This window comes from Schizosaccharomyces octosporus (genome assembly GCF_000150505.1).
Source record: "Schizosaccharomyces octosporus yFS286 unplaced genomic scaffold supercont6.1, whole genome shotgun sequence".
NCBI classification, from domain to species: domain Eukaryota; kingdom Fungi; phylum Ascomycota; class Schizosaccharomycetes; order Schizosaccharomycetales; family Schizosaccharomycetaceae; genus Schizosaccharomyces; species Schizosaccharomyces octosporus.
In genome coordinates, this window is record NW_013185619.1 from 2,448,029 (window position 1) to 2,472,325 (window position 24,297).

At 37.3% G+C, this 24,297-nt stretch overlaps 12 protein-coding genes across 12 annotated transcripts; 7 read left to right on the forward strand and 5 right to left on the reverse strand.

Moving 5' to 3' along the window:
- Window positions 1-796: 796 nt before the first annotated feature.
- SOCG_06169 (CMGC/CLK protein kinase Lkh1) lies at window positions 797-2,911 on the forward strand (the record flags this gene model as incomplete). The annotated part of the gene is made up of 1 exon (XM_013162415.1): window positions 797-2,911. One exon carries the CDS (start codon window positions 797-799, stop codon window positions 2,909-2,911), a length of 2,115 nt encoding a protein of 704 aa, XP_013017869.1.
- Window positions 2,912-3,220: 309 nt separating this feature from the next.
- On the reverse strand, window positions 3,221-6,055 carry SOCG_01925 (3'-tRNA processing endonuclease Trz2). The gene is made up of 2 exons (XM_013160419.1): window positions 5,413-6,055; window positions 3,221-5,357 (listed from the first exon to the last, which is right to left on the reverse strand). Exons 1-2 carry the CDS (start codon window positions 5,756-5,758, stop codon window positions 3,337-3,339), a joined length of 2,367 nt encoding a protein of 788 aa, XP_013015873.1. The 5' UTR covers window positions 5,759-6,055; the 3' UTR covers window positions 3,221-3,336.
- Window positions 6,056-6,564: 509 nt separating this feature from the next.
- Window positions 6,565-7,434, forward strand: SOCG_01926 (replication termination factor Rtf2; the record flags this gene model as incomplete). The annotated part of the gene is made up of 4 exons (XM_013160420.1): window positions 6,565-6,577; window positions 6,632-7,047; window positions 7,088-7,216; window positions 7,261-7,434. The coding sequence occupies 4 exons, from the start codon at window positions 6,565-6,567 to the stop codon at window positions 7,432-7,434; spliced, it is 732 nt and encodes a 243-aa protein (XP_013015874.1).
- A 433-nt stretch (window positions 7,435-7,867) lies between these two features.
- Window positions 7,868-8,482, reverse strand: SOCG_01927 (CDP-diacylglycerol-inositol 3- phosphatidyltransferase Pis1; the record flags this gene model as incomplete). Its single annotated transcript, XM_013160421.1, has 1 exon — window positions 7,868-8,482. One exon carries the CDS (start codon window positions 8,480-8,482, stop codon window positions 7,868-7,870), a length of 615 nt encoding a protein of 204 aa, XP_013015875.1.
- Window positions 8,483-9,545: 1,063 nt separating this feature from the next.
- On the forward strand, window positions 9,546-11,063 carry SOCG_01928 (CMGC/CDK protein kinase Csk1). The gene is made up of 3 exons (XM_013160422.1): window positions 9,546-10,283; window positions 10,367-10,582; window positions 10,644-11,063. Exons 1-3 carry the CDS (start codon window positions 9,783-9,785, stop codon window positions 10,815-10,817), a joined length of 891 nt encoding a protein of 296 aa, XP_013015876.1. The 5' UTR covers window positions 9,546-9,782; the 3' UTR covers window positions 10,818-11,063.
- SOCG_01929 (Erd1) lies at window positions 10,999-12,559 on the forward strand. The gene is made up of 2 exons (XM_013160423.1): window positions 10,999-11,278; window positions 11,321-12,559. Exons 1-2 carry the CDS (start codon window positions 11,200-11,202, stop codon window positions 12,394-12,396), a joined length of 1,155 nt encoding a protein of 384 aa, XP_013015877.1. The 5' UTR covers window positions 10,999-11,199; the 3' UTR covers window positions 12,397-12,559.
- Window positions 12,449-14,446, reverse strand: SOCG_01930 (chaperonin-containing T-complex beta subunit Cct2). The gene is made up of 3 exons (XM_013160424.1): window positions 14,323-14,446; window positions 14,156-14,287; window positions 12,449-14,100 (listed from the first exon to the last, which is right to left on the reverse strand). The coding sequence occupies exons 1-3, from the start codon at window positions 14,323-14,325 to the stop codon at window positions 12,652-12,654; spliced, it is 1,584 nt and encodes a 527-aa protein (XP_013015878.1). The 5' UTR covers window positions 14,326-14,446; the 3' UTR covers window positions 12,449-12,651.
- Window positions 14,447-14,692: 246 nt separating this feature from the next.
- SOCG_01931 (autophagy associated protein Aut12) lies at window positions 14,693-16,741 on the forward strand. Its single transcript, XM_013160425.1, has 2 exons — window positions 14,693-16,407; window positions 16,457-16,741. Exons 1-2 carry the CDS (start codon window positions 15,119-15,121, stop codon window positions 16,701-16,703), a joined length of 1,536 nt encoding a protein of 511 aa, XP_013015879.1. The 5' UTR covers window positions 14,693-15,118; the 3' UTR covers window positions 16,704-16,741.
- Window positions 16,742-16,954: 213 nt separating this feature from the next.
- On the reverse strand, window positions 16,955-19,105 carry SOCG_01933 (uncharacterized protein). Its single transcript, XM_013160427.1, has one exon. The coding sequence runs from the start codon at window positions 19,040-19,042 to the stop codon at window positions 18,293-18,295; it is 750 nt and encodes a 249-aa protein (XP_013015881.1). The 5' UTR covers window positions 19,043-19,105; the 3' UTR covers window positions 16,955-18,292.
- SOCG_01932 (GRASP protein) lies at window positions 17,004-18,290 on the forward strand. The gene is made up of 4 exons (XM_013160426.1): window positions 17,004-17,187; window positions 17,226-17,352; window positions 17,422-17,609; window positions 17,650-18,290. Exons 1-4 carry the CDS (start codon window positions 17,008-17,010, stop codon window positions 18,172-18,174), a joined length of 1,020 nt encoding a protein of 339 aa, XP_013015880.1. The 5' UTR covers window positions 17,004-17,007; the 3' UTR covers window positions 18,175-18,290.
- SOCG_01934 (intermediate peptidase Oct1) lies at window positions 18,225-21,596 on the forward strand. Its single transcript, XM_013160428.1, has one exon. It carries the CDS (start codon window positions 19,146-19,148, stop codon window positions 21,432-21,434), a length of 2,289 nt encoding a protein of 762 aa, XP_013015882.1. The 5' UTR covers window positions 18,225-19,145; the 3' UTR covers window positions 21,435-21,596.
- Window positions 21,551-23,530, reverse strand: SOCG_01935 (CwfJ family protein; the record flags this gene model as incomplete). The annotated part of the gene is made up of 5 exons (XM_013160429.1): window positions 21,551-22,125; window positions 22,207-22,287; window positions 22,348-23,061; window positions 23,126-23,289; window positions 23,505-23,530. The coding sequence occupies 5 exons, from the start codon at window positions 23,528-23,530 to the stop codon at window positions 21,551-21,553; spliced, it is 1,560 nt and encodes a 519-aa protein (XP_013015883.1).
- Between the last annotated feature and the right edge of the window lie 767 nt (window positions 23,531-24,297).

The window sequence follows — 24,297 nt, forward strand, 5'->3', positions numbered from 1 at the left end:
AACCTTCCGAGCCGTTGACTGGGAATCTCCTGCTCCGTTTCGTCCCTTTTCTTTTTCTTTTTTTTTCCTCTACATTGAAAGACTTGCTTTGCTGGAAAGGTGTAATTCAGTTTTCAAACGGTAATCGCTTGTTCTTTTCTGTTTTCAAACCTTTCTTTTGTTGGAAAGCAGTCCTTTCTTAGTCTTTGGAAGTTACCTTAATAGACCCGTTCATACCCTTTTCTGTTTTAATTCTTTTTGACCGTTTTATTTCTTCTTTTTTTTTTCTTGAAAAGGAAAAAAAAAAAATTCCTTCGAAGTTATTCGTTTCTGTTTGGGAGGTTGGTTAAGTCCTTTTTACTTCTTGTTGAGCCTCTCCTGTTTTTTTTTTGTTTGTTTTCCTTTACCTTTGCTTCTTCTTCCTTGAAGCTTTTTTTTTCTTCTCCTTTACTCTTAAAGAGTGTTTACGTACTAGGACTTCGTTGGCTTCTTTCCTTTCCTACGTTGGTTTCCAGTCGTGCTTTGTTTGTCCTTGTGCGCTTTGAAAACACTCGTGCTTGTAGTCCAGTTTTTCTTTTTCTCTTTTCCTCTCACGTTTAGCGGTTTTGTTTTTCCGTAAACTGCTATTTTCTTTTTTGTTTACCGTTTATCTCTATTTGTTGGTTTCGTTCCAAAGTCGTTGTCACATGTTTATTTAGCTGTTTACTTTTAGCTTTTTCCTTATCCTTAGTGTTTTCTTTTTTTTTGACGGTTCCTCTTCTATTTCTTTTCTCGTTTGTTAATTGCTACCTGTTCTTGTCTCTCTCATATATAAATTATGAATGCTTACAAACGTCGCAGGAATCAGGCTCCCGATTGGCAGTCTTACTATAAAAATGGCGTTCCTCAAGAAGTCATTGTGATTGAGGATTCTGCTTCTCCTCGTCTTTCTCCAGCCATGCCTACTTACTCCTCTCACCCAATACAACGCTGCTTCGCTCCCGCTGCTCCCCCTTCAATACCTTCCCCATCCATGCATGCTCCTTTTATGCAACCTTATCCTTATCAAAATCATCCTCCTTCCGACTCCCAATCTTCCCGTCCTCTTTCCAATGCCTCTTCTCAGTTCTCTCATCCGTATAATCCTTGGCTGGATTACAACGCTGCTGCTCTTCCACACCCTTATGTAACGGCCACTCAACCAATTCAAACCCATCCGCCTCCACCACCTCCTCCAGCTCCTTCATCGACCTATCTTATTTCCTCTTCCAACCCTATGCCATCGTATCCTCATCCTCCTTCTCCTTATGTTCAACTTCCCAACATGCCACTTCGTCCCCCAGCGCAGCATCAAGTACCTCCTGCTCCTCCTTCTGTTAATCAGCCATTCCCCGTTTCTCCTTCGCAAACGGTATTGCCCCGAATTTCTTTAAATTCATCAAACGCTTCCTACCCCAAAATGCAGCTTCCTCCAGTTCAGCGTCACAACAAAGGAAATCATTACGATTCGCCTGCTTCTTATCCTTCATTTTTTCCTCCTAATGTCTCCCCTCATCAAAAGAATAGTCAAATTCTCCCTACCAATCCCGTCCCTCAAAAGCCCAAGGAGCAAGTCAACTATTCTACCATTCCTAATTCTGCTTCGACTGCACAGGCTGCCGTTCCTCTTTCTCCGACCTTAGCCGTCTGGTTACCAATGACCCAAACTAATTTTCAAGCACCTCCCACTTATACATATCAACCCTCTAGTATTACAAACGATCCCATTGTCGTCCCTGATCCTCCTCCGCCCGCAAAAGCACCCCAGCCTAAAAAGCGGAAGCGTAATACCAATTCTACGAAAAAAGTTAACTGTGTCAACGTTCCCTTGGTAGCTGATAAGTTGAGCTTAAACTCTTCCGTTTATGATGACGATGATGGTCATTATAAAGTAATTCCAAATACCAATTTTGCGGAAAGATATACGGTGATTCGGCTATTGGGTCATGGTACTTTTGGCAAGGTAATCCAGTGTTATGATCAGGTTCAGGGGAAACATGTTGCTATAAAGGTAACTCGAGCTATTCCAAAGTATAGGGAGGCAAGTCTTATTGAACTTCGTGTTCTGCAAACCATTGCACAAAATGACCCTACGAACGAGAACAAATGTATTGAGCTGAAGGACTATTTTGATTACCGTAAGCATATCTGCATTGTTACTGATCTTTTTGGTTGGAGTGTTTTTGATTTTCTGAAAAACAATAACTACATACCATTTTCATTACTCCATATTCAGTCTTTAGCCCATCAGCTATTTAAAAGTGTGGCCTTCTTGCATGAGATAGGATTGGTACACACGGATTTGAAACCAGAAAATGTTTTGTTGGTTTCGAATGCGTCTAAAAATGTCCGTTTGCCATATCGAAATTACTCTCAGAAGATTCTAAACAATACCGAAATACGGTTGATAGATTTTGGCAGCGCCACTTTTGAGGATGAATACCATTCCAGCGTGGTAAGTACGCGACATTACAGAGCCCCTGAAATTATTCTTGGTGTAGGATGGTCCTATCCTTGTGATATATGGAGCTTAGGCTGTATCATAGTTGAACTATTTACCGGTCAAGCTTTGTTTCAAACACATGAGGATAATGAGCATTTGGCTATGATGGAAAAGGTTATCGGTCCTTTCAACTATGACTCTATTTCTAGGGCAGGCCGTTCAACACAACGGTTTTTCAGGACAAATGGATCCGTAAAGTATCCCATGTCTAACACACCAAAAAAAAGTATAGCCTATGTAGAGTCTTTACAAAGTTTGGATCAGTTATTTTCCTGCACCACCTCGTCAGGTGTAGCTCTACTTTTGGATCTTTTAAGAAAAATATTTGTTTATGACCCTGCAAAACGGATTACTGCAAAGGAGGCTTTATGGCATCCCTTTTTTAGTAATGCTTTATCTTCTAATTTTTAATCTAGAAGTTGGAATCCTTTCTGACTATAGAGTCATTCTTTTATTGTTCATATATATTATGATCATTACTAGATAGTGAAAACACCCAGCAATGGGTGTGTTTTCAGTATTTATTTACCCGCTTGTATTTTATTCAACTGTACAAATTTTTAATGAACATAACTGGTAAATATAACTATAATAGATTATGATTATGGTTGGAAACTACTAATGATACTCTCGTTTTCTAACAATCTTAAGTTTGCGCAATGAATTATCAATTCTAACTTTCATGCCATTCCAGAATGAAATTATTAATTGAAAATAGTAAGAGTAAGGATAAAACAATGATGGAATTAAACTTTTTTAGATTTAGGTCGTTTATATAGACGTTTGTTTCTCGTAACCCTCGAACCTTCATGATATTTATTTTACCGTTTCAACTGTCAATGACAGTCATCATCAGCAAATAGATGTGCCAAAGGTTCTATGTAATTCTTGAATTTTGGAATTTCATACGATTTAAGACACATGCCATCAAATGCCAAGGCGACGTTCAGTTGTTGATCGCTGAGATTCACCTCAGGTAGCTTCGGATATCTTTGGCTAAAATGTGTCAAAATGATGCTTCTTGCATTCATAAGTTGACCTACTCTTAAAGCTTCACTATAGGTAGAATGTTGTTTCCGTACGGCTATTTCTTGCATCGAATCTTCTAATGTAGCTTCGTGAATAACAACAGTAGCATCTTTTCCTATTTCGATAAATTCTTCCGATGGTCTGGTATCTCCTGAGTAAGCGATTTTCCATCCTTCATTACCGGTAAACTGCATGCAATACGAAAAAGGACAATGGACTGCTGCTACAGTTTCAAAGGAAGTGAGATCGAGTTCCTGCAAAAGCAATCGATACTTAATTAAATCTTCATCAGTTAAAGTTCTATCTCGTCGAACAGCGCTGTTGGAAAGGAAGACTATTCTGGACAGGTCTAGCTTATCTAGTTTGGAATAATCTTTTAACCATGACTCAAATTGAGGAGGTGCACATATAAATAACTTAGAAGAAGTGGTTGATATCGAAAACCACAGCTTCAAAACTCCAATCACACCAGCGTGATGATCCGCATGCATATGAGATATATAAATCCATCTCAATAATGAGATCTCATCATTTAGACTGTCACCATATTGTCTAGCTAATCTTCCAAGAGTACCTTCACCACAGTCAAGTAAAATATTGTTTGTTAAACGTTTACTCTCAATAAAATCTTCCCGCTCTGTTGCCCTTTTGGGAATTTTGATAAAATTAGAAGAGACGTTCCTGTATAATGATGGCATTGCGGAACCAGTGCCCAACGTACAAAACTCAATTTCGGAGCCTGCAAAGTCATTTGGAAGACTGAGTGATTCATTCAACAGTCTGGACTTGTTAAATAATTCCTTATAATCTGGTTTTTCTTCAGAAATGTTGTTGCGGAGCTGTGACACATCCATTCCAGCTTCAGGGTACTCTATCCCGGGTTTCTTTCCAAACATAAATTTCATCTTTGGACATGCGATAACATACCCATCTCTTTTTAAACTATCCAGGCTTTCTTGATAACAGTTTTTACCAAGCGGAAATGTGTTTTCATCAAGCATGTTCAAAGCTGTGATTGCAGATGCGCTTCTCGTATAATTAACAGTTTCTAACTCACTTGTGGGTGACAAGATATTGGAAGCTTTGTTAGATAATGAAGAAACCCAATGTTTGTATCTTTGATTGTTGAAAACTGCATCTGTTACCGAATGTATTATACAAACTGGCTCTGGAGCAGTTGACCATTGAGGCTGTTGAATTAGAGTGTCAATTAAAGATTCATGTGTACAATGTATAAAGAAGAAAGTCGATCCTGGGATAGGAGGACCTATAACATCATCGGGATAAACAGTTGAGCCATTATCTAGAGTTACTGATTCACCTTTAGCTAATTTTCCACAATCGACACCTTTAGTGATCCCTAACGACTTTGCTTTCTTGGCATCAAACTTTCCAGGAGAAGGATGGGATTGCACGATATAAGAGATAAATATCTGCGGACTCTGTTCTTCCAATGGGGGAGGTGTATTATACAATGCGTTATCGACCACGAAGGCTGTTTCGTTCGAAGAATGTGTAAACCAGTGAGGCGTAGAATCGGACGTCGCAGAAGTATTTTCGTTACTGGATAAAGCAGGACTATCAGAGTATTTTCTTTTCCTTCCGCTTGACGGTAGAGAAATTACAACGGGCGTTACACGAATATTTTCATCGACGTATTCAGGTGCTTCAGAGGAAGAATATCCTTGAATAGTTAAATCCACATTAGTATGGTAAGTAAAGTGACGCATACAAGACATATAATAGTGTATTTCGCTTGGACCATGAAGAGTGAAAGGGTTTTCACCTTGAGGAAGATCGCACGCATCATTCATGGACAATAGAAAGCCTGTTATTAGTTAGCTATCGTATCGCTTTGGCAATTATGGAAAAACTAAACACACCTATTAGGCCACCACAAGAATCCCACCAGTCAACTTGTGAATTAGTCTCTGAATGCGTTAAAGGTGAAGGACTTGAAACTGAAGAAATCGATAAAGGGGATACAGAAGAAGGAGATTCTGAAAGGATACGGCCCCCATGACATAAAAATACATCCTTTATTTTTGAGAGCTTCAATTGCTGGGATAGAATGGCTCTTTGGCATCCTTCTCCAATACTTCCAAATATATATCGTTTAGAATCAAAGAATAGATGAACGCAAGGAATAACTGAAGTATCTCGCGAGTTCACAGTTAAAAATTGAAGGTGAAAGTTTTTTGTGGCACGAAAGCTTGAATCTTTAGACATTATGGAACTGTAAATGAATTTAAGAAATATAAGAAACCAATATGTACCCCTGGAAACCAAAAAATAAGCCTTTTTTATATGTATATATAGAAATCGAATTTATCACTGTAGAGCACCGTACACTTCTAACCTCCAACCGTGGGAGAAAGATTTATTTATTAGTAGACACTAGTAGCCAAGTAATGTAATTTTAGTCTGCTTGGCCTTGATACCCTACACATGCATTTATTGATTACAGGAATAAAGGTATATTGCAAACTGTCTATGGTTTGTGAAATAAAATTATGCAACTTTTTTACAGTTGGTAAAAGCGATTTATTAAAGTTCGCTAAATGGAAGGATAAAACCAAGATTACATTTACGTGCAAATTAAAGTACTTGTAACATGTAAAAAGTAACTTAGAGGTTCAAATATTGTATCCTAAAATCTCTTTAAAAATTTAAAAGAATAATAGACCAAATAATAACCTGAAGCTTCTTAACTAATTCTTTTTCGATTTCGATTTGTGGTAACCGAAATCATGATCAGTAGGTAGTAGATGACCAGAGAAAAGCCGATGAAAAAGAAAGTAGGAAGAAAACACAGACATGAATTTGGTTTGTTTATTTACGATTTTCTTTGAAAAATCTGGATTGAATTGAGAACTGGATATTTTCTTTCAACTTCGGTGCTTTTTATGTTTTGTTTACATTATATTATACTCGTATGTCGATAATAATCATCTTCCACACTTATCTTAATACGATGTTAAGGTACATTGGCAATATATGCGAACGACTTTCCATTTTTTACTACTTTTAAAAAAATGGGAAATGATGGTAAGATATAAAAATGGATTAAAAAAGAAGAAATAATTTATTAACAAAAAACAGGAGGCTCGTTACCGACGCGAAATGAATTAGTCAAAGAGCCACCAAAATCGCGTCCACTCGACATCGATCTAAAGCGTTCTTTGAAGCAGTCGGAAATAACCCAATGTTCAATAACCGGTGATAATTTATCACCTCCAATCGTTTCTTGTGGACTTGGAAGACTTTATAACAAAGCGTCGATATTACAAATGCTCTTAGATCGCAGCAGCGTCCCTGAAGCACCTACTCATATTCACTCGCTGAAAGACGTTGTTGAGGTTCATGCTGAAAATGAAGAAGAAAATAAAGTATCATGGGTTTGCCCGATCACAAGACATGAAATGTCAAGCGCCTATCAATTTGCTTATATCGTCCCATGTGGACATGTATTTGAATATTCTGCTGTGAGAGAATTTGGAGAAAAGAATTGCTTTCAGGTTTGTAACTGTGGGTTACTAATGTACTAACCTTTTTCAGTGTAATGCTCCTTATGAACAAGAAAACATAATCCCCATTAATCCAAACGGTGAACAAATACAAGCATTGAGTAAGCGCTTATTAATGCTTACGAAATCTGGAAAATCGCACAGTCTTAATTTGAAGAAGGTATGGTAGATTTGATTTTAACGTGTAGCTAATACCCTATTCAGGTATCAAAGAAGCATAAGAATCAAGAGAAAAAAAGGAAACACTCTAAAGAATCCGATGAAGTACCGTCCCTCACATTTATTGATTCTGATTCTTCCTTGGCTAAAAAAAGAAAACCTGATTATGATGGTACTTCAAGCACCGATTCCGTCAAAAAAGAACGGATTAAGACGTAATAATTTCGTTTTTGAGTTTTACTTGCGTTTACATATCTTAAACTGTATTTATTTCATATCATGTATCTACTTATGGAACAGAGGATAGATTAGTTATACCATTACCAATAACGCGTTGACAACAAAAAATTGGAAAAACTGAAATTACTACTAAAGATTTCCGTTATAGTGACCCAAAAGCCTTCTTCCAAAAAAGCAAACAAAAAAGCTTGATATTTCCATTGGCAAATAATTAAAGTTTTTAATAAGCACAGCATCTACTACTACGCTGTCTTACTAGGAAAAGACATTATAAACTTTTTAACATCAATCAATTATAAAGCAGAAAAGACAGTATTGAAGAAAAGTTTTGTAAAACGAAAGCTATGCACTAACTCACGAGCGCTTAAAGTATTCCTTTATGCCATTTAAATTCGTAGTACCATATAACAGTCTACTTCGTTTTCTTACTAAGTTTTCTTTGTTCAATGTCCATATCGACAAGAGCGTTAGAAGCATTAACAAGTTGGACGACATTGATTAGTTGCTTGAGAAAACAAATGGGTCCACAGAGCACCGTCAGAACCGTAGGATACGAGAGTGGTAGATAGCCAGTTGAATAGACAAAGGTAGGTACACTGACAAAACCTAATCGGGGAGGAGAAGCTGGGGTGAATGAAAGCAAGTACAGAGCAACAAAAAACATTTCGTTCGCTGCACAAAAAATAAAAAGAACGTTGTTGTTACTATAATACATGCGTAGTAACCAAGAATGCTTGTTGGTCATTGATTTATGAGATTTGGCACCTTGGTGGATTGTGCTGTACATATGCATGTAATGACTAGCCAAGTCCAAACTTACAAGCAATTGAAAGATGATAGCATACTTCGGGTAAGCGGCGCAAAGAAAGCAAAGCAAACAAGAAGTTGCGCATCTGTCGGTGACCATGTCTAAGATCGCACCAAAATTAGTCGACTGGTTCAGCTTGCGAGCTGTCCAACCATCAAAGGCATCTAATAAACTAGAAAATAAATACAGAATCGTGCAATAATTTGGATGCCATGACATGAAATACAACGAAATCAAAACCAAAAAAACTCTAGTAAACCCTAAGCAAGTTAGAATGAATCTCCAAAAACGTCAATCTCAGGGGTGTTTGAAAAAAGGGCTATGCGAGGTGATTCAAGACGGCCATTGAACGATTTTGTACGATATACGAAGTATTGTATAAGAAGACTAGTAATGAACACTAAAAAAAAGGAAAGCATAAGATAAAAGTCCATCGCAGGAAGTAGTCTTGATAGGAAGATGTACGAACTTGCAAACTTGTTTCCTGACGCAAACAATGGGCCTGGATTATTATTAAAATTCGTATGCCAAGCTTCGAAAGGAGCCAACTTCGGTTTGATGAAGCGCTTTCTTTAAAAAACCGTAGAAGACTATCCGAAAACCTTTTCGTCTTCCTTCAAACTGTCGTAGGAAAGCTCATTTAATTATAAATTAAATGATTGTTTGGTATAAATTCAAAAGTTATCCACTAATCAAAAAATTATGATCATGTCAATACCGATATCGAAACCGCACTTTGATAACTTGCGAAAATGAATCGTCGGTTAATGTTGTTTGTTTATTTGTAACTGATCCTATATTTCCTGCCCCGTAGCTTCTTACTAAAACAACCCACTCCAGAATATTTCCACAATTCGATTTTCTCATACAAAACCATTTTGACAATGGATGAAATGCATCATCCATGTTTCTTAAACACGCCCTTTATAGATGTGACGACAACTAACATATAGCCATTTTCAGGAAACTTACCAATTAGATTGGGAGCAAACAAATAGACATTGGGATCTTTTTCTACTTTAACTGCCATGATTATAAGGTGAGTGTCTGGCTAAGGTGAAATGCGATATCCGTGGCTGGAACCCACGGTTTAAACACCAACCTGAGAATACTTAAATAGGGAGAATGGTATTATTCGCGATGAGGGATTTACTGCATTGCTGGGATTTCAGTAATGCATTTACGAAAATAAATTAGCGTTGTTGCGCGCTATTCTTTGTGCTCGTTATTATGAATTCATAGCATCAGAGAAGACTAGTGCTAGTCACCAAACAGTATAGCTTTCGGGATTGTCTAAAAGGCCAAGGGTAAGGCCAAAAGAAAGTTACTTACTTGAATCATTGATTTGTTAGAAATAAGGATTCTTTGAATACTTCTATAGTGTCACTAAGAAGCTCTAGTATCTTAGCCCTTAAAACAGCGTAGATCGTTTCATTGTTTTACCTAAAATCATACCCAAAAATTCATCCAAAAGTAAGTTATTTAGAAAAGGTGGACTTTGGTTAGGTTTCTTGCTTCAATGCGTGGAAAAGAAATATGGGATTCTCTTTCTCAAGTTGAACATCTGTCAGATGGAACTATAAGTGAAGTGTATGTAGGGGTGAATAAAAGAAACAACATTGCATACGTTGTAAAAATTCAAGAAACTAGGTTTAAACGTCCACCTCATGATGCGGTACGCGGAAGAAATATTTTGAAGGAAATAGAGCATCCTCACATTCAGCGTCTGCTTGGGTCATTTTCCGAGCCATCTACTTCCTGTTTACATTTGATTACGGAATATCAGCCCTTTGTACTTTCTGAAATTTTAAACAAATTATCCAAAAATGTCAAAATTAACATCGTTTCTCAGCTCGCCGATGCACTCCAATACCTCGAGAACAATGGAATTTTACATAGGGATATCCACCCAAATAACGTTTTGCTAGCTTCCGAAGAAGGACCAGCTTATCTTACAGATTTCAGCATTGCTTGGTCAGAAAAATATCCCGGCGACGAAAAGGAAGAATTAATATCCCAGGTAAGCCAGACTAACAGTAGCATATATTATTTGCTATTTAAAATAACTTTAGACTATTTCTAACGATTATTTCCAATGATTAGATTGGGACTAGCCATTATAGAGCAATTGAAACTTTGTTTGGTTGTCGAACATATCGGCATGAAGTGGATCGCTGGTCTTTCGGTATTTTAATTGCAGAGTTATTTTCAGGTGTACCTCTGTTCGACGATGGAAGTTCGGAGGGTTGGCCAAGTGAGTTACGACTTATCAGCAATATATTTCAAACACTTGGCACCCCGAACCTTGAGATGTGGCCGGTAAGATGAAGTGTCATTCTTAGCTCTATTTAGTAGTACTAACCTATTCATTATGTTTTAGGAGCTTGCAAATTGTCCTGATTGGAATAAATTCATTTTTCACGAATATCCGCCAAAGCCTTGGGAGGATATTTTACCAAACGTTGATCCAACTGTCCGTAAAGTGGTTTCTAAGCTTGTTAATTACCCAAACCGAGCATCACCAACTTATGTTATAGAAAATATCAATCTTTAATTGACTCTGTTCAAAACAACGAACTCCCGAAAATTTCCGACGTAATATAAATTTACACTTGTAATTTATTTGTTGGTTTTAGTCTTCCAACTATATGATTGTTCATAATGACGGATTTTACGAACTCGTCGTTGAGAGCTTTACTTCCCGGTGTTTGTTTACACCACCACAATGACCTAGGCATACCTAATATATGGCTAATTGCAATGTGAACATCCACAACTCTTTATGAGTTTAATACTTCTAAAACAAGTATTCGAAAAGAAAGAAAAGAAAATACGCTTTCATAATAGTTGAACCAATTCCTAAAATAATCTGTAACAATATTTAAAGTGAGGAAAGTTTGCTTCCAAAACTTCTGAGACAAATAAATATTTCAGCTATGGATTTGGAAGTTGTTGAATTTCCACTACATCACAGACTGGCCCTTCCGTTTCGAATTGGACTCTTATTCATTTTGGGTATGAACTAACGCCATCACTTAAAATTCTAACATAGCTTAGGTACATGGCTCTGGTCTTTATGCTGCCATTACATATATTATTTAAAAAAACAGGATCTGGAGGTTTATAATGCGAGAAGTAGAGTGCGGCAATCTTCAATGATGCCAAGTGTTAACTTTACAGATACTCGGACCGATCTGGAACAAGCGCCAATAAAAAACTCGATTATAAAACGAATCAATTACGAAGCAGGATATTGCTTCTCCACTATTATTTTCATATCGTGGCTCATAGGCTTTTTGCTTTTCATTCTTAACACGCGCGGTGATGTGAAAGGTTTATATATGCATCCTTTGTATCCAACGTTATGGATGATCACAACTGTTGTTTTGGTGGCTGTCCCTTTTCCTTGGAGATTTCGACCAGTGCAACGATCGCTTCAAAACTCTATTATACGAGTATTTTTCCTGTTTCACGCAAATTCTTATTATCCCCACAAAGACTTTCTTTTGTCAGAAATATTTACGTCTTATGCGAAAATGTTGGGAGATTTTTACGTTTTTGGTTGCGTTTTGAAGGGTCATATAACCAAATACACACTTCGTCCTGACTTAAAATGTGATGGTACCCTTTTTGTCCCATTAATAATGACATATCCCTTCATCGTTGCTACGCTTCAATCATTACATTATGCAGTAAGACATAGAAAGGCAGCTCTGAAAATAAGCTTACTAAATGCTTTTAAGCATGCGTTGGCTTTCCCGCTTATTTATTTATCTGCGCTTATGCATGCTGAACGATCGAAATTTAAATTGAGTTCAAATCATGGCTATCTTTTTTGGTCTTGGAATTTACTCGCTCTATTAAATTCTGTGTACACTTTCTGCTGGGACACATACGTTGACTGGGGTGTAAAGTTTCCTTTTGAGAAAGTCCCATCAAGAAGGTGTCTTCCTTTTGTTGCCTATTTTTTGGCTGCTATATTAAATTTTATTCTTCGTATTACATGGAGCTTAAAACTTTATCCTCGATTGTATCAATACCATGATTATGAAATGGGCATGTTCTCATTCGAAATGCTGGAAGTCATCCGAAGGAACCTCTGGTTATTGTTTCATTTAGATGCGATCGTTTAAGTGAAATCAATTGATTATTTATTTGTTTAACAAAAAATATTTTAATAAAAAGGTTCCCTGAAGCATCTACTAAACAATCATGACCTCTTAGGATACAAAAACCCTCGATAGACTTAAATTAGAAACACCTAATTTAAATGCGTTACATTTTTTTCTACATACATGTACTAAAAACATTCTTGTCCAAATAAGTAGCCGTGTCTATATAAGATTAGTCAAAAAATTTAGACCAATATTTGACAATTTTCATAGAAATCACATCCTTTCACGAGCTCTAGGAGCAGCTCTCAAAATAGTGTCAACACGAAGTAAAAGTTGAGCACCCTCACTGCCACTTGAAACAACTGCTTGTTTTAACTTCAAGGATTCTAAAATTCCCTTTTCACTCATATCAGCAATTTCTCCCTTGTCCATGTCAAGACCCATTTTGGTTTTACCGTCATAGTGAGCAGCCTTTAGTTGTGCTACTAGTTCACTGGAATCATAACCTGCGTTATCCGCCAAAATAGTTGGAAGTTGAGTAAGAGCCTTAGCGAAAGCGGAAACCGCAATAGCACGTTTACCGGGTTCATGAGCTGCTGCCTCTTCAACAGCACGAGCCATAAGCATCTCAGCACTACCACCGCCTAAGGTTACCCTAGATTCGGTAATGGTTTGAGAAAGAACGGCAAGAGCATCATGTATGGCACGTTCAGCTTCATCAAGCATTTGGTGAGTAGCACCACGGAGAACAATTGTACAGGCTTCACCAGCAGCAACACCAGAAAATTTGATCATTTTGTCTTCACCGATTATAACTTCTTCAATTCGTTTACAATGACCAAGCTTAACAAGCTCAGGATGCTCAAAGGTTGAAGCAATTTCACCACCAGTGACTAGCGATAGACGCTCAATACCGTCGAAGTCAGCATGCTCAATAGACATAATTCCGGCATCTGCAAAAAGCTGTTCGGGCCAATTATAAATAAGTTGGCGGTTGATAAAACAGTTAATATTATGGTTTTTGATTCTTTCAACCTTAGCCTTCATCTTCTCACGCTCAGCACGCTCTAATTCAGCAAGTTTTCCGGTAGTGTCAACGCGAAGTCTAGCACCAAAAACTTTAACTTTGTCGGTATCCATTGGGGTGTTTGCGATGAGTATATTAGCATCCTCCATAACTTTAGGACAGTTTACACCAATATTTTTGTTAAGAATGAAACCTTCATCCAAGAAAGAGTCTTCCATTTTACCACCAAGGATTTTCATAATTTGAATGTTATCCAAATTGATGTTTTGTTTCAATCGAAGAACAGCATCAACCGCAAGCTTTGCAAAGTGGTCTTTACTTTGAGAAAGGATTTTTGACGATAGCGTAGTCTTGGCAATATTTTCTAAATCTTGGCGAAATAATTCAGGGTCTTTTGAGTTGTCCACAGAAGACGCTTGAAGAGCCTCAATCGCCTTTTTAGCACCAATACGGTATCCATCAATAATTACTTGGGGATGAATCTTAGAATTTACCAAGATTTCGGCTTGACGAAGAAGCTCGGCAGCAAAAACACAAACGCTAGTAGTTCCATCACCAACCTCATCATCTTGAACCTTCGAAATATTTACTAAAACCTTCGCAGCAGCATTATCCAAAGCAATTGCTTTCAAGATAGTTGCACCATCATTGGTGACCACAATATCACCGGAAGTACCAGACTGAAGAATTTTATCCTAAATTATTAGAATATACGAAAAATTTCAAAATATACTATTTTAAATAACTTACCATTCCCTTGGGTCCTAGAGTACTTTTTACCAAATCGCCGACTGCAATAGCGCCGACGAAGGACGACAAACGGGCATTTTCGCCTCGTTCTTGAGTTCCTCGATCACTGAAAATTTGATGAGGATTAAAAGACTACTTTGTTAGTGTCATCTTGACGGTCTTCTTACCATTTCGTAGCTTAACGCCTATGTGAAACGTGTTGGTGGTGAAAGGAAAGCCAAAGAAACCTGTTCTTTAACTCATGAAATTACCACCACTTATACCCCTATAATAATTACACTAAAATTGTAGTTTTTTAAAGAAAAAAAAGGAATCCTAATTGTATTTAATTTTCTGAACTCTTCAATTCGCCAACGTATAGAGATGTATCTCTTTACCAGAGTTTCAAATTCGACAGTAGAAATGTAAAGAGAAACCTATTGCTAACACATCCATAACGAGAAGTAACTATCAATATCCAAACATAAATGATTATGAGCTGAAAGCATGTTTAAAAGCTGATTCGGTCAACCTAAAAGAAAGTGACTTTCCTCAGCACAAGAAGCAGCTTACAAAAAACAAACAAAATAAAGACTTTCTTTTATTATATTAGTGTTTAATTACTTTTTACGAAGTGGCTTGTTTCATTTAATTTAAACCTCCCTCATTTTTATAGAGTAGACAATAGTTCTCAGTACGCTTTGAAGCCATTCAAGTATAGATTTTAGACTTTACTTTAATATAGAATCAAATGTCTTTGGATTACACCGGAAGCTGAATTGTAACTTCTATTCGTGCAGAAATACGAACAAACTGGAGAGCCGACTACTGCATCAAGGGTATATAGGGTTATAAATTTTAATTAAGATAAGAAAAAGAAAAAATTTATTCAGTATATATGTGATAATTGTTGAATCATGCCTACAACTAGCTTACCACGACAAGCCTGACTTCTGCCTGTTACAATGGGTCTTGTAGTCTCACATGGAACAACAACCTTCGCAACATTCTTTAGTCCCATCAATTAACGAAGATGTAGGAGAGGAGAACGTTCAAGCAAATAGCTCTACTTTACTGAATGCCGATGAAATTCCAGCGAGTTTGCCTTCGTTGGCATCAAGTGATCCAGATGTTCAGGTTTCCTTACCCGAAATAAAAGTAAATGGGGATGATGTACAACAGATGCTGTCTGAGATTTTGTTGGAAGATTCATCACCTCCAGTCAATGAGATAGGTTCGGAAGCTCGTTCAGCAAGTGAAGTTTATGATGACAAGCTTCGAAAAGCCATGTCATTTGATTGTATCCTTGCTAGGCAAAAGAGAAAATACTTGATTTTCACTTCTTCTGGCAAGCCAGTCTTTAGCAATGTTGCTGATGAAAACCTTGAGCCTTCAACTGTTGCCGCTTTGCAGGCAATTTTAAGCTCCTTTGAGGTTCTTAAGGAGGATTTAACTTACTTTGAGACGTTTTCTACAATTATCGTGGCTTATTCAGCCGGACCTCTTTATTTGGTTTGTATCTCCCCATTGACCACGCTTTCACCGGATTTTATGAAAAATGAATTGAGACTTTTCTACCATCAAATACTAAGTACTATTACAAGTAAGTCTATTTCATCAATTTTAGATTCAAGACCCAATTTCGATTTGCGACGTCTCATTGGAAGCAGCGAGCAGTTTTTAAAAGTATTATCAAGCGATCTAGAAAATTATGAACCATTTTCATTTCTAAATGCTATATCTCCTCTTCCTTTACGTGTTTCATTTCGAGACCAGCTATCTCAATTGCTATTGAAAGAGAAACCCAAATCCCTGATATTTGCTCTTTTGGTCGTACAAGGTCGATTAGTTTGTGCTATTAAGGCAAGAAAACTTATGCTACATGCAAATGATATTTATTTAGTTTTCCTCTCGGTGTTTAATACCCAAGCTTTTAATGATTCCATGGAGCATTGGGTCCCCATCTGCTTACCCAGCTTGAATCCAAATGCTTACCTATATATATACAGTCATTTTATCGACCACGAAGTTGCACTAATTTTAGCGAGCAATGAAAGTTCGAGTTTCTTTGATTTGCAGGCAATGAGAAACATCGTTTCTATGCGTTTATACGAGAGGTATTGGCTCAAAAAGATACTACATGCTGCAGAGCTCGATCAAACTTCATTTCGAAATCCAGGGTTTCCTTGTATTTTACATTACCTGTTTTATTCCAAAAAGTATTCTCAATTTTATGCTCCAGGATACAGATTTAATGCAAAAAATAATGTGAAGTAAGTGTTTGTTTATTTCCTCATAATTACTTGTTCTAACCGCTTTAAGAAATCTTTATGCTATTTACGCTAGCTTGCATGATCAAGTGTTTCACAGAAAACGATCTTTATCTATTGACGTGGAAATTCATGGAAGTTTAATGCTTTTTACTTGGTCTACTTCTTCATTTAATTTTTATTGTCTGGCCAATGCGAATGAAAATTTGCAAATTTTAATCGCTAATATAAATAAGGTTCTTCGATGGATTCGGAGAGAAGAATCACGCTTATTTATATGTACGAACCTTTCGTTTTAATGAAGAATAAATAATGATGAACATAAGTACTTACGGGCCTGTAATGAACATAGCCATGCATCGTCTTTCAAAGTAAATATTTTGTAAATCGTGTACGTACACATAGTCATTCATTTGTAGGGTACCAAATTTAAAATCGAATTTTTTTTAATAATCTAAATTTCCATTACGCCTTTGAATGGTAATAACATATAGAATTGTTTTGATGCTGCAAGTTATGCACAAGCAATGGTGTAACACAACCATACAAGCACCGTCTTGCCAAGTCATCGTATACTTCCTCCGAATAAGGAATAATACTATAATGTTTGGTGGTTTGAAAAACTTTTTGAAAGAAACTTCTGAATCAATAACAGGAATTCACCATGATTCCGCAGAAGAGTATGGATTTCGGGTCCTAAAGATCCAAGAGAACTCTCTAGCTGCTAATGCAGGAATTGAATCGTATTATGACTTCATTACAGCTATAAATGGAATTTTGCTGGTAAGAAAAGAATAATTTTCATAACAATTAACACACAGAATGGGGATCCGTTAATGTTTCGTTCTTTATTACGGGATTCATCTCCTGAAATAACCCTCGAGGTTTTCTCATTAAAAGGACAAATAGCCAGAAAAGTTAAAATTAATGTTTCAAATGCAGAGCAAGGTATGTATCCACTTCATGTTTAAATCATCAACATGTATAATCATCACTAGATTGAGCTAACACAAGCAGACAAACTAGGGATGACGCTTCAGTGGGCATCAATTCACTCAGCAATTGATGCTGTGTGGCACATTCTTAATGTAATTGAAAATTCCCCTATTGCTCTTGCAAAAGTGATTCCTTACCAAGATTATATCGTAGGCACTCCTGAAGGAATGATGACCGGCGAAAAGGCGCTGGCTGACTTAATTGAAACGGTATGTCACCGACGCTACATTACGAAACTAACTTCATTAGCATCTTAATCGACCTTTACGTCTTTACATATACAATCAGTATCAAGACAACACTCGCCAAATTACTATTGTCCCAAAAAGAAACTGGGGAGGTGATGGAGCCATTGGCTGTGGTGTCGGGCATGGTGCATTACATCGTCTACCGGCATCTCTCTCAGGACCTCCTCCTCAACCAGGCGACGTGGCCTTTTCAAATCCTTTACTACCACCCACAGACTACTCCGAATCTGTAACAAACAATGAGAAATCACTAAATAGCATTCCCTCTCCTCTAGTCCCCCAAGAGTTTTCATCCCCAACGGCTAACTTAGATGGAGAAATGCCCATTCCTCATTATCACAGACATAAAAAGCACGGTCGCAATGCTATACAAGATTCTACAATCCAAAACTATCTTGAAGAAGAAGAATTGCTCAGTAAACAGTTGGATCACAAGGCCCGTAATCCCGTCATGGATGCTAATGCCTCCAATTCAGTCCCTCCTCCACCTGTTGCTGCCAATCCAAGGGATAACGAACAAATGTAATTTATGACACAACGTATTACTACATAGCTATTCACCCAACGAAAATGTAGATTATATTGTTTAGAATAATAAATGACCGTTTAGAAAGCGTTAACCAAGAGCTTCCATCTAGCGAGCATCATTTTGACCTAAAACGGCGATATGATTCGTCTTCCAATTTTGCAGAACTCGTTGACGATTTCAACATATCCTCTATTAAACGATCTCTTGCTAGATCTGCTGAAGATCTAGTAGATGTAGGATTCGTTTTATTTAACCCTTTACGTTTCCGTTTAGATGCTGAATTTTTTGAAGATTCCAATTCTGTGCTTGTGATTCCAACGTCCACCTCCGGAATAGCATCCGACGCTATTGAATTATTTTGCACCTTGTTAGGCAAATCAGATACAATTGTTGGAGCTTTCTCGTGACCAGCGTCCCTTTTGGGAATAACCTCTGCATTGTTTTCATGCTCTGTAGAGGGATGCGAACTTTGCTTATCAAAATTAATTTTAGATTCAATGTAGGACAACAAGTGTTGATTGACATCTATCTCGTTTGTCGGTTTCGCAAAGCGATCCTCTACAGTAGGCAGTATAGCATTAATTAAAGCTGAATCCTGTGTCGTATCTCCATTAGCAGGTACTTCAGAATTTGAATCATTCACGGAAATCTTCTTTTCTTTTTTCTTTCCTTCTATTAAATTTAGAGCATTCACTCCGGAGGAAGCTAATTTTGTTTTTCTTTTTTTGGCATCTTCCAAAATACTACGGACTTTTGGGGCGCTGTCCTCACCCTCAAGGTCAATTTCATTTAAAGGATTCGGTTCCAATACACGCTTTCTTATATTTGATCGATTGCCCTTTTTTTTATGATGGAAGCCACACATATGGAGGTAATGGCATGAAGCTGTTATTCAGAAGTTCCACTCCCAACCTCACCCTCGAAGATCATTTTTCTTGATCTCATGTACAGGTGAATTTAGGCATAAAATGCTTACATTGAAGTCGTGCTTCAGGAATACTGCAAAAGCTACTCGTTTGTACCGGGTTTCTTGTTCAATAAAAGCTCGAACCTTTATTACAACTCATAGACCATGCGGTGAAGATCAATTGATTAAGGACGTGTTCGATCAGAAATGTTATGGGAACAATTCTAAATATGCAAATAAATTAGAGCAAGTCGGTCTGTTTAAAAATCGATTCTTACTTGACCAAGATCAAGGGTTCATAAGGTTAGCTGAAACTGCCTCGATGAACTGCAAGAAGCTTATTGAAGAGATTTTGAATGATGATAATAGTAATACTTTAAACATAATTCGCTGCTTTGATCGGATTTCGAATTTGCTTTGTAGCGTGATTGATCTTCTGGAATTTGTACGATGCTCTCATCCTCAAATGGAAACCATTGTCAAAGCCGAAGAGGCATACAATCTTTTATTCGAACTGATGAATATTCTAAACACGCATCAGGGACTCTATAATAAGCTAAGGGAATCAGTGTTACTTAATCCCTCTTTAGCCAGCCAAGATCCTGAAGCTTATAATGTCGCAAAGGTCTTCTTACAGGACTTTGAAAAGTCTGGCGTAAATCTTGATGATTCTTCACGGGACAAGTTTGTAAAACAATCCATGGAATCGTCAACATTAGGAAGAAAGTTCTTTAACCGTAGTATGAACAGACCTCAGCGATACATATCAGTTCCCTTGGATCTGTTGAAGGGTTCTGATCCGTATTTTGTAGGTAGCGTTTATGATGAGAAAGAAAAAATCGCTCTTATACCTACTGTTGGGTATGAAGGAGCACAAGCTCTCGTAAGTATTGCTAATCCTGAAGTGCGTAAGCAGATATATATTCAAGGACATAAAGGAAGTGACCAGGATATATCTCTTTTTGAATCTTACGTTGGTTCAAAATACAAGCTCGCAAATATTGTCGGGAAAAGTAGCTTCGCTGAACTTCAACTACTTGATAAAATGGCCCGATCACCAAGTTGTGTTATCAACTTCTTAGAAAATCTATCAAAAGAAAATTTACCGAAAGTACGCCAGATACATTCACTATTTTCTAGGATGAAACAAATGGATTTAGGCCTAACAAATCTTCCTGAAGTTAACATATGGGATCGAGAATATTACGTTACTAGGTACAAGCAACAATTATTCCAAAGGAAATCATTCCTTACTTCATCCGTTAATTATCAAAGGGATTATTTGACTGTTGGTACCGTTATACAAGGATTATCACGCCTTTTTAATTCGCTGTATGGTTTACGCTTTGTTCCAGCCGAAGTTATGCCTGGAGAAATCTGGGATTCCGAAGTCCGTAAATTGAATGTCTTAAATGAGAAAAATTGTTTGATTGGCGTCATCTATTTTGATCTATTCACTCGTCCAGGGAAAACTGACGGTGCCGCTCATTTTACCATTCGTTCATCTAGGGAACTCGACAGCATCAGTATAAACGATTCTTTAAGTTTGGGATTCTCTGACTATATATCCGAGAAAAATCAACAAGTTGCATACCAAATACCTATAATATCACTCTTGTGTAACTTCCAAAAGTCGAATGATGACCGTTCTTCCTGTCTTGATTTATGGGATGTTAAAACATTGTTTCATGAGATGGGACACGCTATGCATTCTATTCTAGGAAGGACCAAATATCAAAATTTAGCCGGTACACGTTGTGCCACAGACTTTGTAGAATTACCTTCTATTATTATGGAGCATTTTATGGCATCTTCTGAAGTGTTACCCTTATATGCCCGCCATTATCAAACTGATAAACCTTTCCCATCTCAAATATTAGAACACTATAACCAGGTTGAAGACAGTTGTGTGGCATTGGATCAGCAATCTCAAATATGTATGTCCATGATTGATCAAGTTTTCCATTCTGGTGCTGTCTCTAAACCTGACTTTAATTCCGTCGATGTTGTCCATCAGATTAGCAACCGGTTCAGTGGGTTTGAGTCAGTTCCCAAAACTTCTTGGCATCTTCAATTTAGTCATCTATACGGATATAGTGCAAGCTACTATTCGTACCTTTTTGATACAGCTCTGGCTTCTTTGGTATTCCGGAAGTTATTTTCCAAGAACCCTTTGAAGCGTGAAGCTGGTGAGAAATTTCGAAATACAATCTTAAAGTGGGGTGGAAGTCGCAATCCATGGGAATGTATAGCTGAAGCATTAGAAGATCCAGTTTATGCTGAAGGTGGAGAAAAAGCAATGCAAAGGATTGCAAATAATGCTTTCAGTTTTGGCGATGGAAAAAATTAATGATTATAATATTTGACATGGAGAAGGTGATGAGAGGATACAGTCTATTTAGAATGTGTAGTTATGAAACCCAAAAATTATGTATTATTTTTCCTGTGTAAATGTGTTTTTTTGTTTTAGGTAAAATCGTAAGGCTTAAAATAAGATTTGAAGTCTTCTGCATCTTTCTTTTCCTCTTCTTCCGTTTGATTACATTGTCGCCAATCTATCCTTTCCTCAATACCCATAAGTTTTGCAGCGGCTCGCCTGCCAAATTGTAAATCAAATCTTTCTCGAAGGGAAAGCGTATGAACGAGGACTTCACCAGAGGGAAGGAAAACTCGAAAATAGTTTAATTCATGGGATCGAAGATCGCGTTCTTCAAAAGTGAACCCGGATTCTTTAGCTTGGTTATTGAAGTACTCTAATGCTTTTGGTGAAAGATCCTTTGGAATAGGAATGACCTGCCAATGTACGTGAACACCGTTTGCTCTACTAATCTCGTAGACTATAGCATCAGAGTTGTGCGCGTTATACATTTGAGTGACAGCTTTGCGAAAACGATGTAATTCATCGACGGTATTTTGGTAGGAAGAATCGGATAATAAACTTAAAGCAGAAGTGTGTGCGATTGGAATAATCAATACATGAGCAGGGAACGGAAGTTCAGGTACATTTGTATCTTTGGTGGTAAGAGGTCCTTTTGGTAAAGCTAAGAAAAAAAGTTGATGGAATTAGCTTAAATTTCTTACGCAACAAAATAATGAGGACGCATATATTATTACTAACATACCCATATAAGCTTCATTGCCAATAGCAACGATTAAATGAAGTGAAATAGAGGAATTACTAAGACAAAAGAAGCAAGCATCGGCTAATAAATAAGTAAATTAGTTGCGATGAAAAAATCGTAATGAAGGAAAGCGTAACTCACGTCCAACTTTAGACTTCTTAAATCTAGTGAAACCTGATTCAGTTGAAACAGGGCTATCAGGAGGAGGGATGACTTGTTCACTGGAGGCACGTTTGAGAGGAATGGGTCTTAAGACAAAGGGAGAATCAGTGCAGTTTGGAGGAATATCTCCTATAAACTCACCAGTTAATGGATTCAAAGTAAATGCATAAGCGAATTTTTCACCAATTGGGTTTTTAAAGGGTGCAATGCCAAAAAAGCGAGACACAGTACCAGAGGGAACATTGACTGCAGAGTTTCTATAAGGTTCGCGTTCGTAATAAACAGGACTTGGTACAAAGAAGTATTGGGGCATACAGTTTGCGGCCAAGGCAGCAACAGGAGCATTACCTGAAGGGAGGTTTCTACGAGGTAAAGAAGATTTGTTTTGAACATTTTCAGGCCAGCTATTGGAAAAAAGGATGTCACATCGCTTGGAAAGAGTTTGAACATCAGTGAGATGGAAAGAACGTTCAGTCAAACTCTTTTCACGCTTATTCATAGGTTCATTGAACTTGACTTCGTCGTAAGTACCACCCAATTGAGCGATGGTGAAGCGGGAATACGTCTTCATGAAGCCGCAAATACCCATGCAAAACAAGTTGGGGCAGATTTCAGGACCGTACATTGCCATGTGGGAGGTCACTGTTTCCGGCATACCAGCCGAACCGACGCCGAAGTAAACTGGCAAAGGAACTGTATAAGATGTTAGATTAGGGAGGTTCAGGCTACAATGCATATGGAAGGAAAATAAACGTACCCAAAAACTTTTCACTCTTCAATTTAGTAACGACAGAACTGGCTGTCTTTCGAGTAAAAAGGTTTCCAAGACAGATAGCAAATTTGAAATTGTGGGTTTTGTGGAGGTCTGCAATATACTCAAGGGCTTCAATGGCACGGCCCTCGGCGGATCCAATGACCAAACTAAACGAACTTGGTTAGTAGATGTTCATAAATTTTGTTTTTTCCTTTTTTAAACAATAATTAAGTGAAAAACAAACACTATAAAGCAATTTTGTATACGAATTCAAACTCAAAAGAAGATGCGCAAGTGAATTTGAATCTCAATTCGAATTCAAAAACAAAATCAAACAATATAGGTGTTTTCCAAAAAATGTAGAGAAAAACTCGTTACATACACTTTAGAAGGTTTAGGAGTCTTCATGATGAATCAAGGAAAGTAACACCAAAGAAAAATTAGAGGGAATATAAAGAAGGTAATTTTTAAAAAAGAACACAAAAGATGTTTGTTTTTTGCTTTATTTTCCTCGTTGGTCTAAAGAATCAAAAGGAAAACGAATAGCAAATTGGATGGAATAAAAAGTCAAAGTAAAGTATGAATAGTTGTTTTTCTTCACGTCGTTTAACGTTTTGAAATGCCTAAACAACAATTCAACAAAGCAAAAAGCACTAGTTTACTAGTACTAATCACTAGTAATCAATGTAGAAGGTAGGGAGTCGTTGGGCTACCAAGTAGATAGAAAGAGAGAGAGAGAGAGAGAGAGAGAGAGGGAAAGAAGGACGAACGATGTAGAACCTAATCAGGGTTCAGGGTTAAAGAAATAAACCGAAAAAAAAAAAGAAATTAAGATGAAAATAAAAATAAAAAATTTAAAAAAATAAAGAAAAGAGCCGGTCGTAGGAAGAGAGAAAAAATCCAAGGATAAAAAAGATGAGTAAGTCAAAGTCGATGAATCAACCGATGGATAGATACCTAGATAGAAATGAAAGCCACTTGTTTTGTTTAGAATTGAATTTAACAGGACAAGTCTGGTCTGGTCTGGTCTGGTCTCAACGTAAGTAACGGTTTCTTTCGTTTTTTCTTCTAATTAACTTTCTCTATAATAAACAGCGAATGTCAAAACAAAAACAAAAAAGAAAAAGGGAACGGAAGGGAAGGGAAGGAAAAGAGGAATATACAAAAGGAAAAAA

Bases quoted from the DNA above. Each gene is read 5' to 3' on its own strand.
- SOCG_01925 (XM_013160419.1), bottom strand. From the start codon at position 5,758: ATGTCTAAAGATTCAAGCTTTCGTGCCACAAAAAACTTTCACCTTCAA. The intron at 5,358-5,412 runs GTGTGTTTAGTT...AACTAATAACAG, and splicing joins TTCTTGTGGTGGCCTAATAG to GCTTTCTATTGTCCATGAAT.
- SOCG_01928 (XM_013160422.1), top strand. From the start codon at position 9,783: ATGCGTGGAAAAGAAATATGGGATTCTCTTTCTCAAGTTGAACATCTG. The intron at 10,284-10,366 runs GTAAGCCAGACT...TCCAATGATTAG, and splicing joins AGGAAGAATTAATATCCCAG to ATTGGGACTAGCCATTATAG. The intron at 10,583-10,643 runs GTAAGATGAAGT...ATTATGTTTTAG, and splicing joins CGAACCTTGAGATGTGGCCG to GAGCTTGCAAATTGTCCTGA.
- SOCG_01929 (XM_013160423.1), top strand. From the start codon at position 11,200: ATGGATTTGGAAGTTGTTGAATTTCCACTACATCACAGACTGGCCCTT. The intron at 11,279-11,320 runs GTATGAACTAAC...AACATAGCTTAG, and splicing joins TGGACTCTTATTCATTTTGG to GTACATGGCTCTGGTCTTTA.
- SOCG_01930 (XM_013160424.1), bottom strand. The intron at 14,101-14,155 runs GTAAGTTATTTA...CTAATAATTTAG, and splicing joins CTCTAGGACCCAAGGGAATG to GATAAAATTCTTCAGTCTGG.
- SOCG_01931 (XM_013160425.1), top strand. From the start codon at position 15,119: ATGGAACAACAACCTTCGCAACATTCTTTAGTCCCATCAATTAACGAA. The intron at 16,408-16,456 runs GTAAGTGTTTGT...AACCGCTTTAAG, and splicing joins AATGCAAAAAATAATGTGAA to AAATCTTTATGCTATTTACG.
- SOCG_01932 (XM_013160426.1), top strand. From the start codon at position 17,008: ATGTTTGGTGGTTTGAAAAACTTTTTGAAAGAAACTTCTGAATCAATA. The intron at 17,188-17,225 runs GTAAGAAAAGAA...ATTAACACACAG, and splicing joins CTATAAATGGAATTTTGCTG to AATGGGGATCCGTTAATGTT. The intron at 17,353-17,421 runs GTATGTATCCAC...TAACACAAGCAG, and splicing joins TGTTTCAAATGCAGAGCAAG to ACAAACTAGGGATGACGCTT.
- SOCG_01933 (XM_013160427.1), bottom strand. From the start codon at position 19,042: ATGTGTGGCTTCCATCATAAAAAAAAGGGCAATCGATCAAATATAAGA.
- SOCG_01934 (XM_013160428.1), top strand. From the start codon at position 19,146: ATGCTTACATTGAAGTCGTGCTTCAGGAATACTGCAAAAGCTACTCGT.